The 19904-nt window shown below is 42.4% G+C and overlaps 1 protein-coding gene across 1 annotated transcript in view; it reads right to left on the reverse strand.

Annotated features, from left to right (window-relative positions):
- The window catches only part of LOC144948025 (uncharacterized), a 71974-nt gene extending 54410 nt beyond the window's left edge, over positions 1-17564 (reverse strand). The window contains exons 1-5 of the mRNA XM_078877456.1: positions 17529-17564; positions 14608-14795; positions 12117-12190; positions 9499-9532; positions 8235-8348 (exon numbers count right to left, since the gene is read on the reverse strand). Of these exons, the coding sequence (XP_078733582.1) occupies positions 8235-8348; positions 9499-9532; positions 12117-12190; positions 14608-14795; positions 17529-17530 (412 nt within the window). The 5' untranslated portion in view covers positions 17531-17564. The remainder of the gene's footprint in view (positions 1-8234; positions 8349-9498; positions 9533-12116; positions 12191-14607; positions 14796-17528) is intronic.
- Between the last annotated feature and the right edge of the window lie 2340 nt (positions 17565-19904).

Here is a 19904-nt window from a genome sequence, read left to right on the forward strand (position 1 = left end):
ACCCCTTCCACTCCGTCCGTAATCTCTTAACTGGCTAACTGCCCCGAGTGCTCTTGCGCGTAACCCTTTATACCCCTCCTGCGGACGTCGCTGCGAGCACCTCCCCTTCGACCAATCACCGGGCGCTGGCTACGATCCTCTTTTCCCCATCTCGTGTCAGCGCGCCTCAACACCCACGCCGCGCCGCCCGTCATCTGTCACTCCCGGCGCGCGCGTCCATACCACGCCCCCAACGCGTGCCCAACCCCGCACCCCGTGCCGCCGCGTGATCCATCACTGTCACAGCCGGCGCACGTCAACACCACCACTACATGTGTATTAATATGCATAAATTATGATGATGCCTGTAATTATATGCATACATTATGATAATCGCTGAGATAATCGTAGTAATTTATGCGGATGCTTGCGATGATGTTAATGTGTGCAGTTGTGATAATTAGGCTCAGCTTCGTTTATCCAGAGTTGTCAATCAGGATAACACGATTATCATCGATTAAACATTTACCGATTATCTTAGTGTGTGTTATGATATTTAAGGTCACCAGTTCAGATCTCATCACAGGATACAGCTTTTATGAATAAGACAGTTTTGCATGGACTTGGAAAGAAGCACTCGAACAGTTGGTGTTAAGCAATTTTATTCTAACAAGCATGTGACATTCTATCATGCAGGTCAAACATGCGTCAATAATTCATGAATAACCAAACTCTTATGCATTGCGATACTATGCATTTGATTAATATGAATAACTAAAATTCTTATGCAATTACGAGGTTATGCAATTACCTAATATGAATGACTAAACATTTTTTTTTATTCATTGGCGAAATTATGCAGTTAACGAAAATGAATGACTAAAACATTTCTTATTCATGTAACTCGACGGCAGCACTGCTTTGCACGATCAGTTGATATTGAACGCACCACCTCGAAATGGCAACCCTTTTTGAAACACAAAGATAACTTTTGAAAGTCTTATTCGTGTGCGTGTTGTGTGTGCGTTGTCCCCTCGTAATATTAATTGTGTCGTTAGCTTGTGTGGTGTGGGAGGATACAGACAGCGGCCAGAAGTTTTTCTCTGGGATGGGCGTGGCCGCCGCTCTGCTCCTGCTGCTCCCTCGCTCGGCGTGTCTCTGCTTGTGCTCTCTCTCTCTCTCTCCACTGCTCGATGACGAGTTGGCACGATGCTGTCCTTGAAGATGCTCGGTCGCTCGTGTCGCTCGTTGGCGCACAGTGGCGCACGGTGGCTCTGGGTGTCGCTCGCGCTTTCTTGGTGGCAGCCCCCGGCTTGTTGAGTCGGCACGATGCTCGCCGTCGCTCTGGACGTCTGGTGTGTTCACACTGGTCGTTGGTCGGTGTGCCCTCAGGCACACGGCGCATTCGATGGCGCTGTCCTCTCCCTCCCAGCCGTTTGACCAGGCTTTCTCCACTGCTTCGCGCTCTCTGCTTTGCACGCTTGGTCGACGCTTGGCGATCTCCGCCCTTTTACAGGTTGATTGCTTGTCGTCACTCGTCACTCTCTCTGCTCCGTGCTTCCTTTGTTCGTGCAGCTGCCAGCTTCACTCGCACTTAACTTCGTTCTGCGATAAGCGACACCTGTTATCGGCATCGGTGTTTCGTTTCCTCACGACGCTCCGCCAGCCGGAGCACGGCTGAAACCCAGCCCCAACTCAGGTTGAACTCAGACTTCTGCGACTCGAACGACTCCTCCTCGTTCCATCACTTCTCGAGGCACAACCGCCCCAGCTCTCTTGCCAGCCCCCGTCGCAACGCTGCGTCGCAAGCCGAGTTGCGAGACCGAGCGCCTCGGACAGACTGCTCTCAGACTGTCACTTTAACGAAGTCTCGTCGTCCCATCTCTTCTCGAGGCACGACTGCCACAGCTCCCTTGCGTGCCCCGTCGCAACGCTGAGCTCGACTCGGACTGACTCAACCCAGACTGTCCTTTCGCGGTGTGCGCCCGTGCCTAACTCAAAACGTGACTCCCCTCTCTCCGCGTCTCTTGCGAGAGAAAACAAACAAGACAGAGCGAGAAGAAGCAGACACCCCCCCTTTGTGACCTTTTTGCTCCCTCCTTGCCCGTCAGACCCCGCTGGAAGACAAAGGTGTCTGAGGAGATGTTTGTAATACATTTATGTGGTCCTGTGTGTTACATTTATTCTTGAATTATATTTCATGAGTTCCTTCGGTCTTAGTATCGTGGTAATCATTCGTCTATGTTTAATGAATATTCGTAATGATTCTCGTCACATTATTATTTTGGCTTCGCCAAGTTTAGTTCTCCAGAGATTGGTGTTTATTCTGAGTTAATTTTTTTTATGTCCTGAGGTTAAGTGTACTATGCACTTAAGCTTTCTGGAATTCGTACTCATTAGTTTTTCGGAAGGTCGTGTAGATAGGAAACATATACTTCTAAATAATATGTATGCGGTGAATATAAGGGAATTACTAATAATAAAATTATTGTTTGTTGGTTAATTATCTATGTTAAGTTTCTACTTTTCGGTAAGGAAGACGTTAAGAAAACGCGAGTTTCAACCGTTGTTTGCTCTGCACCTTATCTGTACATCTCCTGATGTCTTTGGGAGGTTAGTCCATACATCTTTTGTCCATCTGGATGTCCATGACCTCTTTGTGACCGAACTCTCAACATTTTAACCGCCCTCCATGTTTCATGGATTCCTGGTGTTCTTGTGAGGAGAAGTGAGTTGTTTTCATTAATTAATTTTAAAAAAGGTATATATATAGATAAAAAAAATTATTATTATTTTTTTTTTGAATTGTTCTTAATAAAAAAAAGGGTATAGACACAACACATGTACAGTCAACAGCAATTCATATGACCAAATACAATAATACAAATGGGAGTTATTAACTATTCTTAGGGTGGTAATATGTATATGAATAGTGTAATATTAATATACAATTAAATCAAAATAATAATTATACATTTTGAGCCGCGTCATATCGACCCAGGATTCACTTCCGGATGAATGTCTCCCCAAACTGTCTGGCATGGGGATTGTTTGACCATACTTCACCATACTAGTGAGTGCAGAATGGTGACGTGAGAGTTACCAGGACTATGATAATTGTTTTTTTACCCTTCTATCTGGCAACAAAACTGACACCTTTTTACAAGGAGTCATGTTTGCATATACCGCAATACCTGCAGTCATAATACAAACAAAAGACATAACTCTGATAATGTGCACTGTCCTTGAAGTTGATTGGTCCACACCCGAGACAGCTTTCCTTAGAGCCTAGTCTCACATAGGTTGGACCAGATGACGCCAAAAGGCGCACAATTCAAAGACAATGCACCATCAGAGTATGAGAGCTCGGGGAACCTCATTTGCCAGTAAAAATATGATAATTGTTTTTTACCCTTCTATCTGGCAACACAACTGACACAACCCATGTGAGACTAGTCTCTAAGGAAAGCTGTCTCGGGTGTGGACCAATCAACTTCAAGGACAGTGCACATTATCAGAGTTATGTCTTTTGTTTGTATTATTACTGCAGGTATTGCGGTATATGCAAACATGACTCCTTGTAAAAAGGTGTCAGTTTTGTTGCCAGATAGAAGGGTAAAAAACCAATTATCATATTTTTACTGGCAAATGAAGTTCCCATATTGTAGATGCTTGCCCCGAGCTCTCATACTCTGATGGTGCATTGTCTTTGAGTTTTGTGCCTTTTGGCGTCATCTGGTCCAACCCATGTGAGACTAGGCTCTAAGGAAAGCTGTCTCGGGTGTGGACCAATCAACTTCAAGGACAGTGCACATTATCAGAGTTATGTATTTTGTTTGTATTATGACTGCAGGTATTGCGGTATATGCAAACGTGACTCCTTGTAAAAAGGTGTCAGTTTTGTTGCCAGATAGAAGGGTAAAAAACCAATTATCATATTTTTACTGGCAAATGAGGTTCCCATAGTGTAGTTACCAGGACTAGTTTATATTCCACACGTCACTGATATTGGCTGTGGCTGGAAATAAAACTGAGGTCACTAAATTCATGAACCTAGTTATGGCCGTACGAATTAGAACACTAACATGAAGCATATACAGTGAGGGATAAAAGTATTTGATCCCCTGCTGATTTTGTACGTTTGCCCACTGACAAAGAAATGATCAGTCTATAATTTTAATGGTAGGTTTATTTGAACAGTGAGAGACAGAATAACAACAACAAAATCCAGAAAAACGCATGTCAAAAATGTTATAAATTGATTGGCATTTTAATGAGGGAAATACGTATTTGACCCCTCTGCAAAACATGACTTTTACTTGGTGGCAAAACCCTTGTTGGCAATTACAGAGGTCAGACGTTTCTTGTAGTTGGCCACCAGGTTTGCACACATCTCAGGAGGGATTTTGTCCCACTCCTCTTTGCAGATCTTCTCCAAGTCATTAAGGTTTCGAGGCTGACGTTTGGCAACTCGAACCTTCAGCTCCCTCCACATATTATTTTATGGGATTAAGGTCTGGCGACTGGCTAGGCCACTCCAGGACCTTAATGTGCTTCTTCTTGAGCCACTCCTTTGTTGCCTCGGCCGTGTGTTTTGGGTAATTGTCCTGCTGGAATACCCATCCACGACCCATTTTCAATGCCCTGGCTGAGGGAAGGAGGTTCTCACCAAAGATTTGATGGTACTTGGCCCCGTCCATTGTCCCTTTGATGCGGTGAAGTTGTCCTGTCCCCTTAGCAGAAAAACACCCCCAAAGCATAATGTTTCCACCTCCATGTTTGACGGTGGGGATGGTGTTCTTTGGGTCATAGGCAGCATTCCTCCTCCAAACACGGCGAGTTGAGTTGATGCCAAAGAGCTCCATTTTGGTCTCATATGACCACAACACTTTCACCCAGTTGTCCTCTGAATCATTCAGATGTTCATTGGCAAACTTCAGACGGCATGTATATGTGTTTTCTTGAGCAGGGGGACCTTGCGGGCGCTGCAGGATTTCAGTCTTTCACGGCGTAGTGTGTTACCAACTGTTTTCTTGGTGACTATGGTCCCAGCTGCCTTGAGATCATTGACAAGATCCTCCCATGTAGTTCCGGGCTGATTCCTCACTGTTCTCATGAGCATTGCAACTCCACGAGGTGAGATCTTGCATGGAGCCCCAGGCCGAGGGAGATTGACAGTTCTTTTGTGTTTCTTCCATTTGCGAATAATCGCACCAACTGTTGTCACCTTCTCACCAAGCTGCTTGGCGATGGTCTTAAAGCCCATTCCAGCCTTGTGTAGGTCTACAATCTTATCCCTGACATCCTTGGAGAGCTCTTTGGTCTTGGCCACGGTGGAGAGTTTGGAATCTGATTGATTGATTGCTTCTGTGAACAGGTGTCTTTTATACAGGTAACGAGCTGAGATTAGGAGCACTCCCTTTAAGAGTGTGCTCCTAATCTCAGCTCGTTACCCATATAAAAGTCACATGGGAGCCAGAAATCTTTCTGATTGAGAGGGGGTCAAATACTTATTTCCCTCATTAAAATGCAAATCAATTTATAACATTTTTGACATGCGTTTTTCTGGATTTTGTTGTTGTTATTCTGTCTCTCACTGTTCAAATAAACCTACCATTAAAATTATAGACTGACCATTTCTTTGTCAGTGGGCAAACGTACAAAATCAGCAGGGGATCAAATACTTTTTTCCCTCACTGTAATAGTGGCATGTAGAGCGCTGGGTCGCGATTAGCTCAGGGCAGAGGGGTGGCACTTCAGGCCTGATGCTTCCTTGGGACACACGTAGGCAGCAGATACGTGACTCATAGCCCAGAGTCACATGGTGCACTGAGAGGTGAGGATGAGTGCACACAGAGCTTGGATAATTTAATTATAAGCGATCTTTAATTATGGAATAACACAAATCGTATATAAATTGCCTCTAGCATAATTTTAGAGTTTGTTAATGCTAATCTGGTTATTATTTGCTACATTTAATAACAAAAACTTATAGTACACCCAAACATCGCCCATTCTGGGGATTATTTTCTTGAAAACAGGTACAATTGGCAATCCGCAAACTCAAAGGCCTATGGGGAAAATATGGTTTGTGTTACGGTTAGTAATACAACACCCCTTATATTTTTGTATGTTTCCCAACATTAACCCAAACATGAAACACGTAGTATTGTAATGCAAAATATGATTACTACAGTAACAAAAAAATCACGCTGCTGAACCTCACTGCTTCACTGCTTGCTGGAACATGTGAACTGTAACCCGCGACGGGCTGCATGGGAGACATGATGGCAGCAGCATTTGAGGAATCTGGAAGTGGTACCCATCTTGACCTTGCCACAGCATCATGGGGTATTGTAGAGTATCATATGCTCTGTTTGTCTCAGGAATTTTCTTGATGGTGTGGTCTTGGTATCGAAGCACAATGTCTCTCTTACCATGTTCTTCACCCACCATAAGAACAGCAACCTCACCACAAGTTGGGGCATTGAACCTCCGTGTGCTCCCCCATTAGAACCTTGGATGCACTGATTACAACCTGATAATGATTGGATATGACTTATTGGGCTGCATGTTTGAAATAAATTGTGTTGGTTGAACATCCCTTGGAGGGAGAGGACAATTTCTAGTCTGGTAGCAGGAACATTGCTGCATTGCTGGTTACCTTCATCTCCCATGAAGTATATCTGAATAAACGTATGCTCTTCGCCAGGCAGTGGCTGAATGTATCCGATTCGATGATAGACTTGGCCTTCAACTTTGAAGGTGGGCATAAATCCTGCCTCCACTATTTCCTTTGTTGCACTAAAAGAAGTAATTTAAAAGCAAGAATTGTACTTCCTGATGTTGGTCAGAAAGTGTTTAGACCCTGGGGTATGGCCAGATACCAAGGATTTCAGTGGCTCAGGGGGGGTCTGCACAAGGCAAAGTTTGACTTTTCCATCACTGCAGCACATTGCCTTGGATTCTCCTTTCCACTTTTTAGCACCACATTCTTCGCAAGTAATTGACATAGAGCCTAATATCACAATGGACTGATAATTATCGATCTCAGGTTGGTAATCTAAAGCTGCTCTGTTCCAGTACAGGTAATTTATTCTTGTTCTTGATGCAGCAGCATAACGGACTTGCCTCTTGCGCACCATTTTTTATGTTGTGGTTCCTCAGCCCGTGCTGCTTCAGTGACTGTGCGTTCCCTGGCTTGTCGAGATGCAGATTGTTCAGCATGTTCTTCAACCTGTGATGCTGCAGTGACTTTGTGGTCCTTGGCTTGTCGAGATGCACGATATTTCAGGGGTTTTTTCAGCCCATGCTGCTGCAGTGGCTATGCAGTCTCTAGCTTGTCTCCATGCACTCTGTTTAGGATTTAACTCAGCGTGTGCTTCTGCAGAAGTAACTCTGCAGTCTGTAGCTTGTCTCCATGCACTCTGTTTAGGATTTACCTCAGCGTGTGCATCTGCAGAAGTAACTGTGCAGTCTGTAGCTTGTCTCCATGCACGCTGTTCAGGATTTACCTCATCTTGGGCTGCTGCAGTGGCTGTGCAGTCTCTGGCTTGTCTCCGTGCATGCTGCTTTTCAGTTTCCTCAGCCGGTGCTGCTGAGGTGCCTTCGTTATTTGTCCCGCACTATTTGTTTTATGCGCCACAGCGCCACTCTCTTTGTGTTTGTTTTTATCTTAGAGAGGCTCAATTTTTTTCTTTTTGACATTTTTTACGCGAAGAAGAACCTCCATCCCAATTGTCGCCGCTCGCCAAGCTTGTTTGCATTGCTAGGGGCTACCGCGAGTCGGTGTTTACGCACATGTGCAGATGCGTGCTCTTTTTGGCGCACTCAAAGTTATCATTACGATCAGCGTAAATTGTTACAAAGTGTGATTTTCTTAGTTTACATTGGACCAAGGGCAAAAACAAATAGCTTTTTTGTCCGGGGCTTAGCTTGTTGTATCTGTGTTATTTGTTCAAATATAAACCCAACAGTTTGTCAGTTAAAAGCGTTACAAGGATAGGCGTGCGCAGACAGACAGACACAATTTACGTTTATAGGTAAGATGGTAACATCTGTGATGAGATAACGCACAATAGGGAACGTTTGTATTTTGTGAGGGAGCATAGAGGGAGGTGTGCTTTATCTACGAGTCGAGTCGTGAACCAGTGTGATCACGTAATGTCGTAACAGGTTCCATTTACATATTTATACTAATCTCTTATTGTATATATTCATCATATTGTTTAATAATTATGAACGTAATTACTCACAAAAGTCTGAAGACACTTTGTATGGGATGTAGACGTTGCCATTCCGGTCCTGGGGCCAGCGGCTGCCATTCTTTGCGGAGACTCTGTCACTGACTCCACACCCAGTGAAAGCACCTAAAGCAGAGCAGCAGAAGAAAGGCTGCGTCAAGCAAGCAGATAAAAACAGGCCACTTCAAAACTGATAGGGGATGCCAGGGATCGCTTCAGTGGGGAGGCATCTATGCTGAGAGATGAGTGGCAGAGAAATGAAGCATTAATTTTACACAGATTACGCACGGCGTATAGAAGTGCCAGCAGCTTCCCATGGCAGGTGTTGACATAACAAGCAATGATTTAGGCCCAGTGATCTCACTGCATCGCACGCTTTCAGATGCGCTTCTGCAGCCATCTGGAACAATCTTCCTTTCAATATTAGGAAGCCACTGGAATTATGCACTTTTAAGTCTAGATTGAAAAGAATTTGGTTTAAACTGCTTTTTGTGTTTATTTTGTTGTATTTCTCTGGCACCGCCAAAAAGTATGGTTGGCTATGTATGGTGCAAAAGAGGTTCAATGTACATTCATCCAATGAGTTGTCTCAATTCAGGGTTGCGATTCGATTCAAGAATACCTTCTCGTGTGTAGTTTTTTATTACAATGGTATTTTTTTTCAAATATTTGCAGTTTTTGTTGGATCTATTAGCCTAAATGTAACAGGCATATTATGTAAAATGTAACATTGGCGTATAATTATACATGGATTGTAAATAATCGATTCATACACGCACAATTTGATGCATGTCACTGGAGCATAAGAATTGGTTTCAATGAATCATTGTGCAATACATGTAGAGGGTTCCATCATGGCCGAGTGGCAATGTGCACTCTCTGTAAGTGTTAAACATTTTGTAGCAGCGTGACCTGCCACTACCCAACATTGTTCAGAAGACAACATGCATGGGTATTAGTCTGAATATCATTGCTTAGAACTTTGGTGAAACCTCCAAAAGCTGGCATTTGGAGAAAGGTAGGTTACCCGTGACTAATATTAAAAAAAATAAACAAAAAACGATGTCCAGAGCACTGTTTGAATCTTAGTTAAGCTGTGTGCTCTCCCCTGCGGAATTTTGCAGTAAAATTCACACGGATCAGCTTACCATAAAGCTCATGTGTAATAAATTAAATAAATGCTTGTAAATACTAGTAAGTGTAAGATGCTATCGCCAAACGCAAAGAAATACAATTATTGTGAATTTGTAACAAAAAACAAGCCAACAACACATACCTCGCACTTTGTTTTCCTTAATTTCCTTGGGTAGCTGCAATATCAAAAGACAAGGACTATCATGCACCTACTAGGCCATACACCAACATATATTCACCGTAAGAATGGGCCTTTTGAGATGTAACAAAGATGAAGACTTTTAACAGGAATAACCTCTATTTGAGCAAGGTGAAAGCCCATTGAGACGACAAGTCTTCCTTTCAAGGGAGATCTCGGTTATAAGAGAAAATATATTGAAAAAGCGAATTGCATAGTATAAAACAACATAAACACTTATTTTATTAAGTCAAGTTAATTTGTAAGAGTGAATTAGCCATGAAAAACGTATGATAGCAAATCAAAACGGAGGTATAAAACATATGTACACAACTCAGTTAAATACAAAGTGCAATCAAATCCAGATAGAAGAATCAAAAGTTATTGTACAGCATCTGCCTGCAACTTCATCTCAAGACACAGTACAGAAGATGGAGGCATGTTCATCATGGGGAACAGGGAGGCATATATGTACATATACAGTCAACCCTCTCTATCCGCGAGGGTTGCAATCCTGAAAACGCTCGCGAATGCAGAATTAACGAATGCAGAAACCTTGTTCCAATAGGAAAAATTGGGTTACATTCCTATTACAATGTCTTGATAGCAACTGTGGACCAATGTGTTATTCTTCTCTGTTCTTCCATAAGGAACATACTTCTGATGCCATCCATTTTTTTCTACCTTTCATTTATAATTTATTTTGCCACCTCAACAAGTATATATTTCTATTTATTTTATCTGCACATCCGTATTTTTAAGAGCATAATCTACTTTTGACAGCTGCTCAATCTGTTTTTTAATAATTGCACATGGATTTTAGGGGTCCCAGTTAGTTTCTATAACTTCCTAAATGTCACTGTCATTTTACCTATAACACAAATATGGTCGCTTCCATAATCTGCTCTAGGATATGTGTTTGACTGAAGAATTGCATTTCAAAACCGTAAATTAATATTTTTTAATCAGTCTGGTTCCTACTACGGTCACCTGGGCTCTTCAAAGCCCATAATCTTCTAGGCATTGGCGGAGCCAGTGGAGGGGAAGTGGGGTGGCACGTTCCCCCCCAATGATCCGATAGAAATCCCTTATTATTAGTAATAAATCGACATTTTGCGACCCCCACTGCCACTGTGTAGCATATTATTACGTGCCAGGGACTCTATGAGATGACAGGACAATAGTCTGAGTCCATAATTGGCAATAATTAACGGCAAAACAGTTATACGTGACTCACAGAATTGTGCGCAGTTGCGTATACAGTACACGAAGGCATACCTTTAGCAAGCGCAATGCCGATCACACAATGCGGTTCGAATTCAACCTTCGATCGATGGCTGCGGCATTGCCGCACACGCGTCGAATAAAAGCAAGGGACAAGTCCTTACTTACTTACAACTCCTATCATTTTTCATGGCTGGAGGGGTTGCCCCCCCTACCTGAAAATCCTGGCTCCGCCATTGCTTCTGGGATGTGCTTTAAACCCCATTTTGTCACTAACCACCCATTCCTTTCCCCAAATCCATATGGTCCAATTATAATCTATTCTATCTCCTGAGATTTACACTGTTCTTTAGCCTTATCTCCTCATAAAATGCTGTAGATGCATGTTAAGAGTGATTTACATCTGAATATCACAAGCAATACTCAGACAATGCGAAATAGCTCGACAACCAGCTTGTAGCCTGGTTGTCTCGCAGCATCCAGACTCCTCTCCCATGTAGGTTCCCTCCTGAATAGATTCACAACTTTCCATTGGTTGTATATTATCGACTAACATACCATCTAACTTCACTCAGTCCTAAAATTTATTTCAAGTCTTGTAATTTCTTGCATTAAAATGTATTTGTTGGTATACATTTCTTACATTCCAAGTTGCTGTGCTTAGAATGTTTTTGTTGTGCTCAGTCACAGGACAATGGTCGAATGTGATCTGCTGCCCATAACAGTCTCTTCCGGGCGAGGTGTTTTCACTCTGTGAAGCCCCATCTACTCCGTTATGGCCATTAATACTGCTATTTATGGCCATGATTTCCTTGGCAAATGCAGTAGTGGTTTGTCATTGCTTTTTGACGATTTATTTATGGCTACTCCCATAGCCTTTGGTTCACAACCTATCCCCCAAGGTAGCAGGGGGAATTTACCCATTGCCTTCAAAGTAGATTACCTTCAGGTTGCCACCATAACCACGTAAGTCAGGCAGGCGGCAACTGTTTACATTCATTGTGTAAACACTACACTCTAGGCACCATGCTAACCACATGAGGCACATAATCAGCCTAGGTTTCAGAATAATATGTTGCCATACAGGTATTACACCTGCAGTTATCACCAGAGAGGCCACTGGATTCGAACTTTAAACCCTTCTGCAAAAGGCAGTGAATGCGCTACCGCTAGGGCATGTCACCGCCCCTTCAAAACATAATTATGCTAAAGAGTAAAGAACCCTATTACAGATGGCTGTGCAGATTCTATGTCCATGCATTTTAAATACATTCCTAATTACTACATTATGATGAATGCTAGAATGTATAAATAACCTGGTGGTTTTACAAGTCACAGTAAAGCCACAGTTATGATACCTGATTCCAGACTCCCACCACGTCCACGAGGGAGTAATCCGAGACACCAACGTCTCTGAGCATGGGGCCAGCTCCTGCACAAAAGGGCACACGAGCACACACACACAACATGATTACAATCAAGTCACCCCTCCACTCTGCTAATACTCAGCAAAGTCTGCTCGGTGCCACCACCACGAGCATGGTGTATTATCAAGCAGGTGAAGTGCTGATATGCCTCTGATTAAGTGCAAATGTAATTGTTCAGTGTCATTCAATGTCGTTTGCAATCATATTCTTTAATAATATTCACGTTATTAATCCATCAATATTGGAGAAATTTGTCAGGCATCCCTGTTATCAGTGAGAGTCCACGAAAACCTACTTGTTTATCTGGTTATGCTGTCAACATTGTGATTTTATGAATGACAGTCACCTTTTCCGAATACTTTTAAGAAACCGTACATCAAACCAAGATTGAAAACATTGATGCATTAGCTCCGTCAACCTGTTTGTCAATTTGTCTGTTAGTAACATAGAGCCACGGTGAATATGTTGCGACTGTGCATGCCATGTGACTTCATATCTGTATCCAGCTTCATAGCTAATAATGTTTGCATTTATATAATACCTAGATGCCTCAGAAACCCAAAGCACCTTATGTCTGTGAATCCACATAGCAACATCAACCTGCTTGACCCATTACACCTCTTCGTTTGTTTAAATGTGTAATAATTACGTGTGAATTGCACAACTACAGTCCAATTTTGACTGCAGAAATTCATATCACGCCTGATGAAGACCGCTTGTGTTGTGATCGAAACGTCGTGGGTTTTTTGCTTTTATTATTTTCAATTTTTTTTAATTCTTATTTTATGTTCTATCTACGTGACTTTACCGAAAGAACCAAGAATATGAACTACAGTCCATTTAAATATTAAAACGATATTGTTACATCATTGCATCCATAAATAACCCTTAAATGAAATGTATACAGGTTACAAGGTGTGCTACTTAAGCTGTTTCTGAGACTCGTGGTGTCCCACCCCCTCGGCTCCATTGTCTCAACCAGGAACTACTGTCTCACACTCGGCTAAGAAATCCACTTGGAATGTATTGTAGATATTTAATTATGGAATATATTACAGCATCGTTATCATACTTCACGTTAATTAAATAAGCTCCGAGCAATCAGCTGAATAGACACGCTTCAAATTAGCCAATTAATGAGTGATACTGCATTGGCGGTATCGTCATCAGGTGAGACAATTACGGCAAGAAAATTGCTTAAATAGGCGAGAGAGCTGCCGTGACAAGAGGTTATGTAGATCTGAGCTGGGAGCAACCCAAGGGTAAGTGGGTGGGGCTGGAAGTGAAAGGCTGCGTGTGAGACACGGGGGAAGAGGCAGACACGGGAGAAGAGGTCTCCCTCGGCAAGAGTGAGAGATCGGCGGCAAGGGGGGAGAGGGGGGTGGGCAGAGATAAGAAAGGGGGAGGCAAGGGGGGAGAGAGAGGGGTGGGGCATAGTACATCGGTGGCAGCGGGAGAGAGAGGCTGTGTTAGTGAATGTGTATTTTCTGACCCCCCCCACCTGCCGCCGATTTCTCACTCTTGCCGAGGCAGACTTCTTCCCCCTTGTCTCATACGCAGCCGCGGTAGACCTCTTCCCCCGTGTCTCACACGCAGCCTTCCACTTCCAGCCCTGCCCACTTACCCTTGGGTTGCTCCCAGTTCAGACCTATATAACCTCTTGTCACGGCAGCTCTCTCGCCTATTTCAGCAGTTTTCTTGCTGTAATTGTCTCACCTGATGACGATTACTTGTGTTGCGATCGAAACGTCGTGATCTATTATTAAAAAATCGAATGTGACGTTTCAGGCAAGGACCCTTTTTCATAGCACATAAATGTCCTATCATATTTGGGTGCTTGCAAGGTCATCTGATCTGGTTACATTTTTTTATCCAATGCCAAGCCAAACCCATTGTCACCCACAGTAAGGGAAGGGTGGTGAGGTAAGCTTATTGTTAGCCCTCCAGTATGCCAGGTGGGGGGCATCAGCTCTAGCCCCCCTCTATCCCACTGTGGCGCCACTTTTGACCAAGCGAAAATCTCGAGATTTCCCCACTTGTCAAAATAGCATCTAATCAGATCAAGGCACATACACTGCACTATCACGATTGCTGGGTTGACCAAAAATAATAAAATTACATGCTGAAAATTCTTCCCCACTAGTTCCACGAACATTGCTTTGAACCTAAAGCCAATGTTACATTAAGACTCAGCACCCGGCCTCTGCTCACGGCAGCCAAGGAGACACCATGTTTCCTACTGCATGCAGCTTCGACAGTCTCACGTATTTTTCAGGCATCCGGTGGCCACCTGTTCACGTCTTGTGAGAAAAACTGCCTATGGGGGTAGTGAAGTGGACTGTTATCACCCTGTGCTCACGCACCACTACCAGTAAAGCTGCTTCATCTTATCGAATGGTCAATATGGCTGTGGCTCTCGCACCTGCAGATACGTTCTGGTGATTCAAGAATGCTCCTCTTCGTTGCCGTGGTGCCGGCTCGGAGTCGAACATTTTCTCGATCTTCTCCACATCGCCATCACTCAGGGTGTGGCCGCCACCAAAGCGATGCATGGTGCTGGTATCTCTGGGTAGCATGGTGGGGCTGTGCTCATCTTTAGATCCAGCAGTCCTGGGGGCACACAGAGGAGAACCATTAAAAAAATACCAATGCCATTACACACTAATGCACACCACTACTCCAATCATATCTTATATCTAAGTTGAAAACTAATTTCTTTAAATTGAAAACTAATTTCTTTAGAACTGCTTGTTGTGCTTAGTTTTCTGTCCTTTCCCCGCAGCTCTGATTCGCACGGTTTGCTATGTACGGTGCAAAAGAAGTTCAACATACAATCAGGCACATGCAAATACCAGGAGTTTTCTATTACACACAATGGATTTGATATTAAGCCCGACATGCAAGGCATGTGCAACTTGAGAACATGTGTGCACAATTGTGGGATAGTGATAGAAGTGGAATGTTATTGGTTACTTTGTTGCATGCAGACCCTTGAGGCATGGGTATATTTTCCAAGGCAAATTAACTTGTCAATGAGTCAAATTCACACGTGCTCAGGTACACCAATATATAATATTTAAACCTCTTGAAGCTAGACTGAAGGAAGCTGGAAATTTGGGTACACTGTAATTTTGGGTAAACCAGAAAGGATACCCTAAATAAATAAATGCAGTTTTGCGTTAATAAACACACAGTGGCCAACAATGTTCTGCAGTCCTCTGCATGCAATGCATCAATCTAGCCCAGGGCTCGGCAACCTGCAACTCCGCATGCGGCTCTTAAAGAACTGCTCCGTGACGTTATTCACGTGCATTTCAGCTCTTGAAATATTGAGGTTTTTTTACCGAATTCGAACAAAAAATTATCTTGTTCTTTTGGTTGTTGACCCCTGGGCCTGCACGTAGTCAGCTGGTGAACACCCTCTCTTTTTGGACATACATTTACTAAAGTAATTACATTTCTATTTAAAGCTTTTGTGACTGCAGGGATTCATCTTCTTGGTTCTTTCGGTAAAGTCACGTAGAAGGGAAGTAATAAAATAATAAAAACAAAACGTAATAAAATAATATTATGCTCACGACGTTTCGGCCACAACGCAAGCAGCCGTCCTCAGGTGAAGAATGAAACACCACCAAGCTAGGAGCGTATATTTAAGCTGGGCTGGAGGGGGGGAGGTGCGAAGAAGAGCGCCTTAACAAAATAATTTGCATATCAAGAGGAATTTAGCATATGGAGAATCCGTAGGAGGTGGACGGAGGGGGTTTCAAGTTAATATTATGCCCGTGCATTATGCAGGATTAGCAGCTCCCCCCCTCCAGCCCAGCTTAAATATACGCTCCTAGCTTGGTGGTGTTTCATTCTTCACCTGAGGACGGCTGCTTGCGTTGTGGCCGAAACGTCGTGAGAATTATATTATTTTATTACATTTTGTTTTTATTATTTTATTACTTCCCTTCTACGTGACTTTACCGAAAGAACCAAGAAGATAAATCAATTACATTGATTTAACTTGTTTTGTAAAATATTGAACGAATTTTATGCGTTAAATTAAATGTTGAGTCAAAAATGCATTTAATTTACAGTAAAATCTCTCATAGCCTGATGTATTTAGGGAGAGCCTTTATGCTAATGTGGTATGTATGGCAAACTTTATATTTAATAATAAATTGAAATTGCATTCACAAATAAGGAATACTTAACATTACATTTACACCGAATAACTTAACAAAATTAAATTATTGACATTTTAATATGCACAATTTAATGTAACAAAAAAAATCGACTGTACATTTTTATTTGAGTGACCATCACCATGAAGCAGAGGACGGCTGAGATTCACGAGTTGTGGGAGAATGTAGAGAGTGCACACAAAGACAGCACAAGGGAGAACGAGGCCTACAAGGGCACAGGCTCACCGAATTCCATGCAACGGGTAAGTCATTAGCTTCAGAATTGCTAGAGCACAAACGCACAGCAATGGTACTGTATTTATTACAATGTTCTGGCATAACATATTACATTTCCTAGCGCTGGCAAGAACATCTCTAATTACCTACGTATGCTTAGCATAGAGTCTTATCGCACATTACATGTTTAGCACGCAATTAGTCAACGTGTGCCCTCGGATGCGTCGTTCATCCACGTCCTTCGTTTTTCTCTGTTAGTGCGTTTGGTTTTCCTAACGTTACATATATATTGCACATTAGCTAAAAAAAAATACCTTGTGTATCCTACAATGTATGCTACCCAAGAGGTCTTTCTTTTGCCATTTAGTTTATTTGTATTATCATACAAGTTTACCCCAGTTGTAGAAAACAGATAAGTGGAACCGAACCATTCGAGCCCATTTTTAATAAATGAATCGCAATAAATCCATAAGAGGATTTTTTTGGGTTAGATCGCTTAAATATATAAATGAGTCGTTAAAACCCGCCAGCAACTGACAGCCAAACTAGTAATGGTTGTTACGTAAACAGAACATGTCAATTCGTCACTAGTACAGCACACCGGTGTGTTGGAGAGCCAATGTTGTGGCTTGGCTCTCCAATACACCGGTCGCAAAAGCCTACGTGTTAAACTGAACTGCAATCAGTTCAATCAGTTTTGGGTTAACCAGAACCATACCCAAAAATATATCGGTTCAACTCCCTGGTTACAAGTCCTGTAAAATAAATATTTGTTTTCCATTGTGATTCAACCAATTACACACATTAACCTTTGTTACAACAGAACTGTGCGATTGAATAAATCAGTTAATAAAAAATGATTTACACTAAAATACAGAATATTACATATTTCTCATACACAATCCCTGTGAAGGTAAAACCTGGAAGCACCACGTACATGCCGTAGTGGGTGATGGAGCTGTAGTCATACGGAGTTGTCGTATTGGTCCCATGGAGTATTGTATTCACAATTGCATTCTTCCATTCTGAAAACAGATATTGACCTTAAGTAGAGCATGCTTCAATTAAGCAACACATTTTCCTTAAAAAACAACTGGTGTTCATGATTAAGCAGCATCTATTGAAAGGCTCTGTGCAGTGAAGGCTCAGGGACTGCGAGTGAAGCTCAGTTGATAAAGGTTTGTAGGCTGAAGTGACCAGTTTGGGCACAGACTCGAAACCCTATTGTCCTTATTCTCTCTGCTGCCTAACTCAACTCAATCGCCTCCTCCCTTATTGCTGGAAATGTTGACAGCTAGAATTAGAATCAGAATCTGTATTCATCGTGGAGAAATCTGATTAGCTATGAAGCTCTTTTTCATAGATGTCCAGTAGGGGTGGGTCAGAAAGTTACAAGAAACAATACAAAAACGATTGGAGTGGAAAGTATAAAAAAGGTAAGAAGATCACAAAAAATAAATATGTAAAATAGATTAAAAAAATATTTCAGGAGAAATTGCAAAAGTATATAAATTTCTGCCGATTTTTCAACAATAAATGCGAGTTTGGGAAAGGTAACAAAACAACAAAATGTTACTTTCGATGCACGGGTAAGTATCAAAGTTACAAATGACATTGGGCAATGTGGTTGTATCCAGCACAAATCTTTTGCTTCAGGATATTTTTTGAAAGAAGATTTAGGATATTTAGGGAGGAAACAAGGTTGTTCCAAACGTTGGTACTACAATGGAAAAGGTTTCGTCACCTATTCTAATTCTTGTTCTTGTGATAGCGTAGTGTCTTCTTTTGTAAATCACTCAGACTGACACGTTGTAACAAGTCACCTGCTTACACTTTATTCACATTTTTATGCACCAGTTGTAGGCACTCCTATAACTATCTATACGGTCATTTATGTTTCTTCTCCCCACTCTTATCTACCCTTCACCTCGCTATCCTGCACTCTGCTCTAAGCGACTCCGCACACAGCGCCTCCGCACTGTTGGATATATGCCCCCCTTTTTAATTTTAAATTTTTTTTTTTTTAAGAATTATTCTGCCAACATAGATAATATCGTTTTTTTTATAGACACGGGGCAACGTGAGAACGGACACGCCCCCACACTCCCACAGAGGTCCCCACACACTAACACAGATGTGCGCACACCTCATTTCAAAGGAAAGAGGGCATGAAAGAAGGGTAATCAAGATCATAAAAACTCCCCGAATTTCACACAAGAGGAACAAGGGAGGGGGGAATGGTAGCCGGGGGGTTCTGAAAGAAACATCCTTTCGTAAAGAAAAAAAAACCCTTTGATAAGTACAAAACCAGGCCACGAAATATATAATTATATTCTTAACAAAGGAACAACATTAACGATAAAAAAAAACACAAACGGGTTTTGAACCATGTTAGACAAACTAGTACAACTTAGCCATGAAGTAAGCAAACAGTATCCATCCTCACTACAATTGAAAATCAGACTACAGTCTGCACCAGAATCGCGACCCATCATTGTTAATTAAATACTGACATTATTTACCTTTATAGAATTTCTACACGGCCGGGCCGAAGCATCGAAGAACAATTATGGCATCTATTTCGCTCCAAAACAAATTCTTAGCCGGGATAGCAGATTAAATAATCACAAGAAGTCAAATAATAAGTACGGAATTAAAGTGAATATCCTAGGAGTTAACGGTGAATAAGGCTCTCAAAATTAACCAAACACAACAACCCCCTGAAAACAACAGCAGCAACACGACCGTCTTTGTCTTTCCGAGAGGATCTCCACACGCAGGCACAAAGCCGGGAAATTGCACCCATAAAGGGGGCAATGGCTCAAAGGAAATTAACACGTCCTCGAAGATAAATAAATAAAAGCATGCGCCGGGTGCTTCCACACTGGAAACAACCGTCTTTGTCTTCCCACAACACGGACAGCAAAAATTGCACACGCAAGGAATAACATCTCCATGAGAGATCGGGTCACGATGAAACATCGGGAACACGGTTTCGGCATAACTGGGGCATAATGGAATAAGTCGCATTTCAACTTCCAAACCAAAACAACTTAAGCTGTGTGAGACAAAAGATATGATCCCCGAGCGAGGGCGGAAATAATTAAGCTCGCTTAACGCGTAGGTTTTTACGACAAATATTATTCAGTAACAAAAACATGGATTCGAATATCTCTTTTATATATATATAACTCGACGCGAATCATCGGTCTGGCTAATGTATAACTTCGTTGGCGCCGTCACGAGCCCCCCCCCCCCTTTCAGAACGACAACAGCTGTGTCTTCAAAGCTAATAAACACACGGACACACACA

This window comes from Lampetra fluviatilis, chromosome 3 (genome assembly GCF_964198595.1).
Source record: "Lampetra fluviatilis chromosome 3, kcLamFluv1.1, whole genome shotgun sequence".
Classification (NCBI taxonomy): domain Eukaryota; kingdom Metazoa; phylum Chordata; class Hyperoartia; order Petromyzontiformes; family Petromyzontidae; genus Lampetra; species Lampetra fluviatilis.